Genomic DNA, 10,813 nt, shown 5'->3' with positions numbered 1-10,813 from the left:
GAAAAATTTTAAAACTTAAATTTTTCGAATTTTAATTTTGAGAAATTTTAAAAATTTAAAGAATTCGATTTTTTAAAATTTGAATATGAATTATGAAAATTGAAATTCTAAATTTTAAAATTCTTATCCAACTATTAAAATAATATATTTCAATATCAATTTTCAAACATTTGAAGTTAAATTCTAAAAGCTTTGGCTCTAAATTTTTGAAAATTTAGAAATCTTAATTTTGAGAATTTTAGAATTTAGTGTTCAAAACATTTAGAGCTAAATTTCTAATAATTTAAAATTAAGTTTTTCAAAATTTAAAAACATCAAAATTCAATTTTTAAAACATTTCAATTTCAATTTCTAAAATTTTTAAAAATTCAAAAGAATTGAAAAAGTTTTTTTTAACTTTATCTGAAATTTACAATTTTTTAAAATAATTCAAAAATTGCAACACATTCAATTTAAAACAGAAAATCTTCATATAAACTTATTTGTGATTTAGAGTTTTTCATCAACTTTAACTCAAAGAAACTATAAAACTCAACGTGATAAAAAAGGAAAAACAGAAAAAATCTATTAAATAAAAGTCAACTGAGGTGTGTCAAAAACTAAAAACTTTAAAAAAAGTAAGAAATCAGCGTGAACATCTTAATAACCTAAATCACCCACAATGAACTGTGTAGTAGTCATAGTAATTACTTTTAATACGTATAAAAAAGAATTGAACAATTAAAAACAATAAAATTTCAATCAATTTATTATTTTATCAATGCATGCCTCTATTGGTGTCTAGCTGTCATATCATATTGCATGCCGGAAGTAAAATCATCATCGTTTCATGGTGTCTCACCTCCATACTTCTGTTTAGGCTGATAAAATTGATTGAAATTGTTCATTAAATATTATTCACGATCCGAACTACTATGGAATGGATTAAGACCGGACAATTGCGATGGTGAATCATAAAGGGACATTTTTAAGCGTTTACACTTTGCACGACGATTTTTGAACCAAAATTGCACATTTTTACTCTCGAGACGTGGAAACTTTTGCCTGTTGAATAGACAGTCACTCAATTAATGAACAATAATTAATCAATTTAACAAAAATTTATGTCCTTACCTATATGGCATCCGGTTTAAATCTTCCGTATATTTTAAAATCAAATTATGTGATGGATGTGTATTCATCGAGAACCATTGTTCCAATTTGGGAACTTCCGTTACGGGATCAATAAAGGTTCTATTACGTTTACGTCTCTCATCGCTGCTGTTGAATGAATTTGATAAATTTAAGCCTGATGCATTCAATGATGGACTTTGTCCATGCATTGATTGGTGGGCATTTTGCATAGCTGGAATGTAATGACTCATGTACATAATTGAATGTGCTGAAAACATAGAATTTGGATTCATCATTGGCAACAATAAATCACGTTTTGAGTCCAATGGCGATGGTGAACGATATTCGTCCATTTGTGACATTTCCGGGTCATCAATATCCAAATCTTCCGATGGTGACGGTGAACGTGGTTGCGGTGAATTTGAACTATGATCAATTGAATTATTTGATTTTACAGAATCATCATTGTTGTTGTTGCTGCTCGTTTTATTGCTAAAATTTTGAACATTTTCATTTCCATTGTCATCGGACATTTTACCACCAACAACACCACTAATTTCCATACGATTGCTGTTACTGTGTTTTGTCTCATCCTCATCGCCACTATTTGCCTTCCTCAATGGACTCATTGTCTTTTCATCCTCTAATTTAATTCTCGTTTCACATTCAATATGTGGCGGTGATGAGGACGAACGATGTCTCTCATGTACGGTCAATTGTAATGGAAGTTGTGGTGACATTGGACGATCATCATCATCCATATCATCGGAATGTTGTGATATATTATCAATATCTTCGGATGGTGCACTTGGCGAACTTTTCATGTAATCTGGATGTTGTGGCATCATTAAGCCAGTTGGTGTATTATAGCCATTACTCAAATTATGAACACTACCACGATTTTCAGCTCGCTTTTGTGCTGCACGGGCATTTTTAAACCAATAAACAACATTATTGACATCAAGTGGCTTACGACCGCGTCGTGACTCAAGTGAATTTAATTGTACAACATATGCTTGAATTTGTTGACGTGACGGATGTGGATTCTCTTGAAACCAACGTTGTAATTTTGGTAATTCCATTTCTGGATCAAAACTCGTTCGCATTCTTGTCTTTTGATTTGGATATTGTGAATGTACGGTTTGTAATGCTGGATGTACCATCATACCGGGATGAGTTGGATGATGATTTTCAATCAATGATTCTCTTGATTGCTGTAAATTGTGTAAATTTGGTGCTGCAAAGTCCAATTCAGCTGATTGTGGATTTATAAATGGCAAAATTTTATGTGCAATTGGATTAGCCTGCGGTGTCAATTGACTTGCCCACCATTGATCAAATTTCCTTCGAATCTCATCGGATATCTCAGGAAATGGAAAATTATTTTGCAATGGACTGCGGCATATCTGTGATAATGTAATCTGTGAAGTAATAAAGAAGGAAAATAAATATTAAAATAAATTTCTTCATCTTCTTAAATCTCATGATAATGACGATGATGAGCTGATAAGCTAGAAAATGTGTTGCAATTAAGATGAAAATATAGTAAGACAATGTATTAAGTAGGTTCGTTGATTATGTTAGAGATAACAAAAGATAACGACAAAATTATATATTTTTTTGTGTCATGAAAACAAAAAAAAAAAAATATTTATGAGGCCAACAACATGTTGTACACGAGAATGCTTTAAAAATTTCATCAGTTCTAAGTACAAAATAAATTAATTACTGTAACTCTTTTTTCGGTTATTCGACATGAAAGATAAAGAAAGGAAAACAAAAAATTGTGTTTTATGTACATGGCTTTCGTTCTATTTTATCTTAATTTCTATTGCCTTTTCGTATGAACTCATGAATGGGGGTTGTTCTTAAATGATGTTCAATAAAATTGGAGGTAATGATGAAGTCTAAGTCTGACTTTGAGGCTGACCAAATGTCAAGTTCTTGATTTTATCCCCATTAAATGCACCTCTAGTGACCAAGGCCTATGCCTACTTGAAAGGATGATATAAAGCCTTTCCAAACAACCCTGCCTGAAGAGTGGAAGTCCCACAGTCAGGATAGGAATAGTGAGGTACTACCTACTATCCCTAAACCCTAAATATACAAAGAAAGCCTCAGAATGCCAAAAGAAGTGGATTAGCAACTCTAAGACTCTGAATTAGCTTTCATCCAGCATATCAAGTACTAATCTAATTTGTAGGATGCCTGTGGCATTCTAAAGTACCAATTTGCACGCATTTTGTGTAACTACACCCAAAAGACATCCAAAAACCCCCAACTTCAATAGACATCAATCCCTAACACACCCCATTAAGTATGTTGACTTTATAAAGTCTAATTTTTTTATTAAAAAATTATTTTTCGGGTTATTTTATATGAAAATTTTCACTATAATAAAAGTGAATCACGGGTTTTAATTGTTTAATATCTACATAAGATGTTTGTTTAAGCTTTATTAGATTGTGACTAAAAATAATACTATGAGTGCTGTTTTATTACATATATGGGGATATTAATTGTGATAAGAAATGAAAATGGCTTAGTTTGTGTGACTGGATTTAGTTTTGAATATCGAGCATGCTTTAGAATATTTTTGGGTTGCCAAGTCTGGATTTTTGGGGAGTTTTAGTTGAAAATTCGTTGTTTTTAAGGAAAATCTGAGTTAAATGCTGAGTTTGGCAATGTAAAAGTAGCAATATGAGACATTTTGCTGTATCTAAATCCACGATTCAGACAAATTCTTACAAAATTGACCACAATCTTCCTTAAACCAGTTACTTGTTTTCCCGAATTAGATCATGAAGTCAATAGGGCAGTGCTACAGTCATGTGCCTCTAATAGAGTGCTCTAATGACTAAATGACAGCTGATTAATGCTGAAATCATGACAAAAACTCAAATTTCCAGCATTTCACGGCTTGGGTCTCCCAATCATATCTCACAACATCTTCAAACAATTTTTCAATTTCCAATAAATAACATCTCCACAAAAACCACTACATCCATAATAATAAAAATCTCTTGTTTATCGCAAACATAAAAATAAAATCAGATAAATTAATTTCAATTAAATTGACATAAAAAAAATCCACCTCTTCACATTCTTTTCAATCGCTTGAGGTTGTTTTTTACTTTTTTTATTATTTTTTTCTCTCTTTTTTTTATTTCATGCCCGACATACACACACATAGCACTTGAGTATCAATCTCTATTAAATATTTATTTTATTAATTTATCGATTATGCAGTGACTTCGTCAGAAGTACAAATGTAAATTGAGCTTGCGCGACTGTCTTAGTCCGATGAGTATCATGGAAAGTTTCAATTAATTGAAGTATTATGTCTCATTGATTGTGATCGCTGTTTGTTTGAATCGAGCGATTTATCGCACTTGGATTGTTTGAATTGTGGGTTTTTTAATATTGATATGATATTGATGATTAATTTACTAGGAAGTGGGACGTTGTAAGGGATGACATGGTGTGGGATTTTGGAGTTTTATCAGTTTGCATAGATCGGGTAGAATTGGCAAATTTAGACTCAATTTTGGATTTTTATGTTCAATTGAGATTGTTGCTGGGTTTTGGCTTACTAGTTACTTATTATTAGATTCTAGTTCCTACTTCAAATTCGCATGATTTTAAACTTAGTTTTTATTAATTTGTTCGTGGTTTGTTATCAAAATTTCTTTGTTATTTGCTGCAAAATGGTTCCTGAATGGACAAAAATACGCTAGAACTAGACATCAACTAAACATTAGCTTGCCATTGCCTAGTTCTTCGTTTAACTAGTTCTTGGCCACTTGCTAGTTCGTAAGCTACTCTTAAGAGAGTCTAGACTTAAGACCCCCTAAGAACGTCTAGACCCCCTAAGAACCCTTAATTTATCAACATTTAAGAATAAGATTTACTCAAAATAGCTCAGTGTAATCACAAACTAGCTTCTAAACTCAAAAAACTAAGAAACATTCCAAGAAAATTCTAAAACTCCCAAAAATTCATCTTTTACGATACTGATCGCATTGAATTAAATGAAACTAAGTAAATAAGAAGAATCAAAAGCAAGAGAAATAATTTAAATCGTTTAAATTGATCTGATATTGTGTCTCAATATATTAATCAAGATTTATCAAACGACAAACATGTTTGTTTAGCAATATCTTCCTACATTAAGCATCACAACTGTATGTGTGCGTCTCAATTGATTATATTTTCAATGGCAAAGAAGTCATGTAGTAAGATTATAGCTTAGCGACACACGAAAAATAAAAAAGAATTTTACAAAGAAATTATTAATAAGAATATTTAAGACTTTAGAGATTGAAGAAGCTTTCAACTATAATTATCATTAATGCCATCAAACGTATAAGACACTCTCATCATCCATCGTGTCTCTTAGTCTATTGTTGTACAATTTTAAAATGTTTCCAATTCCATAAAGCCCTCCCCGATGTGATTTTACAAGCTAAAGATGGAGACTCTCTCTTTTTGAGGATGAAAATCTACATAAAATCATCAGTTTTTAGATGGAACGATAGTCACGACCAAGATGGAAAGAAGAAAATATGTTAATGATTATGGATTAATTTAATGCTAATAATGACGAACATATTCAAAGAGACTTCTTTATTATCATTATTATTATTATGTTTCAAGAACTATGGATGTGAGTGAGTGAGACATTGAATGAATTAATTATGATAAATAAATCTCCTTTTCTTCGGCATCGGCCAATCTCCTTTCATTATTCTGAATCACTTTACAGTTCTTTTTTTCTTTGTTGTGTATTTAAAATTATAACAAAATATTATGTTGAAAATTGAAATTTTTTTGGGATTGAATTTCTTTGTTTAGAGATTTTGAGTTGATGCTGGAGATTTTGTGATTGTTGAGGAGAATTTGTTAATTTTTAAGGTCCATTTTGAGAGAGTTTTGTGATTTTTTGAGAATAAATTGAAATTTGGCAATTTAATTGAGTGTATTTTCTAATGTAGGCAGATTGTCATTTTGAATTGGCACTTTTAAGCAATATTCTAAGATCCCGGAATGCACAAAGTGTAGCAAAAGTGGAAAATCAGACTTAGACCGGCATTAGGATAGCTTGAAGCCGTATGTCACTAAATCTAGCCCGTAATCAGCGATATACTGGCCTGTCGTCGGATTTTCCGTCATTTTCTTGTAGTTTACAGTAACAATCACAATATTAGAGGACCTCGATACTCTTTAACATTTATGTGGCTTCAAAATCTCAAAAGACATCCAATTAAAATTCCAAAATTACCCTCAAATTTAACCCTCACCGAAACATTCCCAAAAAATTCTAACAATAAATTTTCCCCGCGCATTTAAAATATCCAAAATATCTCGCGAGTCTCAGATATCAAACACAAATCGAGGATTAAAAATCATCATAAAATTTCCTTCATTAAAATTCTAACAAAAAAATTCATTCCTTTTTCCATTTCTGTCATGAAGATTAACGAAAAAAATTGTAATTCCATTTTAACTTTTTCGTAATTTTTAAATTCGTCCCTAATAAAAATAGATTTAACATAAACAACAAATCTCTGCCATTTTCCATGTCACCAAGAAAGTCTTTACTTTCTTTTAAGTAAGAAATTCTTTTGGGTTTAATTAAATGGAATCAGAGCTCAACATAGCAAGTGCTGTGGCATTAAGAAGAGGAAAATTTATGCGAAGCTATCCCTCACAGTTACAAGCTATTTATTTAAGCATAAAGAATTTTTTTTCTCTTAAAAATCTCTTTAGCCTTTGTTACTTACTTACTTTTTCCTATGACTGTTGAGTCATTCGGAAGTGAGGGCAATTAAATTGGGATTTTTCAGAATTATTTGGCGTTCTTTAGCCTCAAAATTCTATTTTATATTAGGTATAGAGCTCAACAGTCTATCGAGACAGTATTGCACTTGGAATCGGGAATTGGCAAGCCGTAGCCAGCAATAGACCTAGTTTTAGGGTACATCTATGAGATGCCATGGATCACAATTGATCTGTACGTCCAGCCAAGTAAGTACAGACCCCCAAACCCCCCTCAACCTCATAAACTTGAACATCATTTACAAACACCTCCCGCAAAGAATTTTCATTTCTTTTTTTTGGGGACAGAGATTTTTGTGTGATTTATGGAAATTCTCATGAAAGCAGATTTTCATTTCCATTTGTATAACTACCGCTGTATCTACTCCCGACATTATTATTCTTTTTTTTACGAACAATGTGTATGTGCTTACCTCATCTAATGGACATCCACTCGATCGCAATACAGTGTGGGATTGTAGGATCAACAATTTCAACAGTTTGTCTTTTATTTCAGCCAGCTGTGTGGGTTTTGTACGTATTATTGTAATTTTTAATGTCACACTCGATGTTAATTCGCCAAGTATCTCACTGACTGATATTAATGTGTTGTCGGTGATTTTATCGAGTGGAAGTGGCTTCCAGTTTTTGATTATTATTGCTCCTATACAGATGAAATAAAAAAGAAAAGAAATGAATGTGAGGATTTTCATACATAAATATGATGCAATTTATATGTGATTGAGTTAATCTGATTAAGTCTTAAGATACTTTTGTATATTGCCGGATTGTCGCTCTGTGTCGCCATTTGCTACGGTGGGATGAAACAGTCAACCAGTAGCCAGTCAAATAACAAATATTAATAATAAGCATGACAAACTAACCTTTAGCTGTATTTGAAATGTCAGACGAATATCCAAGTCGTTGTAATGCGATGGTCACAATATCACAAAAAGGTGTTGTTGCTGGAATTATAATGTAACTATCCATCTCAATATTTGGTCGTCGTCTCCATGGACTGCGTGCATCCACTTGGAATGATGCCTGTAGTGATGGCACTGATTCAACGACACAATGTAGTGGCAATGATTTTGCTGTAAAAATAGAAAAAAGAAGAAAGGAATTATGAGGATTGTTTTGTGTTAAATTGTTGCATGTTAGGTATGAGAGTTTTAGGTACCGAGTGACATACGATAAGCGTACTTATTAGAAGCGAATCTAATTAGATAAATTAATATCTGATCAATGATTTATCAGCCATGACAACCGCCAATTTCTTTCTGTATTTACAATCGATAGACATAATTTGTCTACATAATATGCTGTTGCTAATGCTGAATAGCAAAATTTAATAAATGTTTGCAAAAGTTCACATCTTAGTTACATTTAAATTGAGTGAATTTTCCTAGACTTTTCCTGATCCAACTGTAACTAAACATCTCTATCGTATGTCACTCGGTTATTTACATTCCAACAATCACAAACATCCACACATCATGCATTCATTCAGTTCCAATTCTCAAGCTTATGATAAAAAATTTTAATAATTTTCCTTTTCATAATCCTACATGTTAACTCGATAATACTCTTTTATGCATGAACATTTGGCTTCTACAATAAGAATATAAAAATTTTTTCTTGTCCATTCTCTCTTAAAACCATGACGTCCTTTTAATAAATTCTTCATCAGAAGGAATAAAATAATAATTTTTTTTTTCTAGTCATCTCCATCCTCATATCCCCTAAAAACTTAGAAAATCCTTGATTGTCCACTTTCCTTCCTCATTCTCATCAACTTTATAATATGTTGAAATACATATGAAAAAAAACTTTTTTATCCTTGCCATGAAAAGGAAAAAAGCAAGCAGATTGTAAAACATATCGGGCTTATGCTAGCTTAAGCTCTTTTACTTATGGAATGGAAATCTATGAATGTCCAATTTTTTTTTTCTTCTTCTATTTTTCAAATAAAATTGTTAAATTTCTTCTTGTGAAATCTCTTATTGTTATTATGTTCCATACTCTTTCTATATCTACATATTATTTAGTTTTTGGCTTGTTGAGAGGATGAAGAAAAAAGTATTTTTTCGCATAATAATTTTACTCTTCTGAATATTTTAACCTTTTCCCTTTCTTTTCCACACTCTTTTTCGGTAAAAGTGCTCAACGAAGATTGCTGACCAAATTGTTGAGTTAAAAACTATAACAATTTTGTAGATATTTTTCATAACTTTACATAAATAAATGAGTTTGTTGGGAGATGGGCAAAAGATGGAATTCTTTTGGATGCTTAAAGCATAAAATATGATAATGTGATTGTTAGAGCATTGGTAATTAGCAAGCGGTAGCCAGCGATAGAGCCAGCTTCAGGAACCGACTGAGGGAAGCCATGGATCACACTTGATCTGTACGGCCAGCGAAGTAAGTAAGTAAGTAAGTAAATAGAGCATGTGATCGATGATCTGTTGTACCATCTAATACTATCTACAAAATTCCTATGTTCTTGATCGAATTAACGCTATTTAAATGCTTTTGAATTATAATTTTGATACTTAAGGCTAGAACCAATGTCAACTCGGTTTTCGATCACATGATCACAATCTGAGATTGCTAGAAAACATGATTGTTGATAATGAGTTGACCCGAATTGCACAAATCGGTTGATCTATCAAAAATCCAACCTCTTGCCAACGTTGCTCTAAATTTGTGTCGGATTCGATTTCGATCCATCCAGAATTACGCTAACCTATTTCCGGTTTTGGAATCAAATGATCGACTTGTGCTATTCAAGTGATAACAAGTTATGAATATTACCCGGAGCTCAGAGTTGACTCAAATTTGATATGAAGTCGATTTAACTTTTCCATACAAAATTCAAGTCTCAAACTTCGAGCTTTAATATTTTAACCTTCAGTTTCATTTCTTGTCGCTTCTACTTCTAGTCCCTTACGTCCAAACTTGGTAAAACCATAAAACTCAAATTCCCCATCCAAAATACTCCACTCCTACCTGCCCATCTCTACATCCCTCAAAAAGAAAATAAAATCATTTACATAACTAAGTCAGGATTTGAAAGAAGTAGAAAAAGACGAGACAAGACAAGTCCTGTCTTGAAGTTAGTTAGTTATTTAGTCATGAAAAAGGGGTTAAACGTCCGAAAAGAGATGAAAATCCTTAAGACCTAATAATATTGATAACAGAATGTTTCCATAAGTTTTTCCGAAACAAGAAACAAAACTTTCTTTTTTTCCTTCATCCCCTCAACTCATCATCTTCGTCGTTTGTGTCCGTTCACAGCAAAAATTTAAATAAAAACACACAAAAAAAGAAATTGAAATTTATGCAAATCCATCACAAACTATTCTTAATTGTGTGTTATGAAAAGTGTTTTTGTGCACAAAAGTTCCGATAGAGGAACTGGTATAAATGCAGATGAAAAATTTCTTCTCATTCCAATGGCTTTTCCGACAAAAAGGACATAAGATTTGAAATTTTTAGAAACTGAAAGGGATTTTTGCGGGGTGTGGGAGATAGAAACAATGGTCAGAGGACTAAACTAGCTTTTCGATTTATTAAAATTAAAAGAAAGGATTTTATCTTATTTTTTGGGGACTGTTCCTCTTATGATGTCTAATATTAAGGGCATCAGGTACGAGAAGTGATTTTGAAGCTACATGACATGCAGCAGAAGCCTCAAACTACTTCAGACTTTGTGAATGGCAAAAGATCGCGAAGAAGACCGAAGAATTCCTGGATTGGATGAGTTGAAAAGGACGCTAGAGTCCTTAATATCCCGGCAGAAGGTTTCAAGGAAGTAATGGGCCCTCGTTCGCCCCAAAGTAAGTAAGCATCCTCAAAGTTCTGCAAACCTCACTTTTACATC

At 32.2% G+C, this 10,813-nt stretch overlaps 1 protein-coding gene across 1 annotated transcript in view; it reads right to left on the bottom strand.

The window, feature by feature from the left end:
* Window positions 1-472: 472 nt before the first annotated feature.
* The window catches only part of dve (SATB1_N and homeodomain domain-containing protein dve), a 77,439-nt gene continuing 67,098 nt past the window's right edge, over window positions 473-10,813 (bottom strand). Inside the window, exons 3-6 of the mRNA XM_070645201.1 lie at window positions 7,815-8,024; window positions 7,365-7,594; window positions 1,114-2,534; window positions 473-1,044 (exon numbers count right to left, since the gene is read on the bottom strand). Of these exons, the coding sequence (XP_070501302.1) occupies window positions 894-1,044; window positions 1,114-2,534; window positions 7,365-7,594; window positions 7,815-8,024 (2,012 nt within the window). The 3' untranslated portion in view covers window positions 473-893. The remainder of the gene's footprint in view (window positions 1,045-1,113; window positions 2,535-7,364; window positions 7,595-7,814; window positions 8,025-10,813) is intronic.

This window comes from Chironomus tepperi, unplaced genomic scaffold, assembly GCF_022539635.2.
Source record: "Chironomus tepperi strain 1889 unplaced genomic scaffold, CSIRO-AGI_Ctep_v1 contig_353, whole genome shotgun sequence".
NCBI classification, from domain to species: domain Eukaryota; kingdom Metazoa; phylum Arthropoda; class Insecta; order Diptera; family Chironomidae; genus Chironomus; species Chironomus tepperi.
The sequence above is the reverse complement of the archived record's forward strand: the minus strand, read 5'-3'. Positions and strand labels throughout refer to the sequence as shown.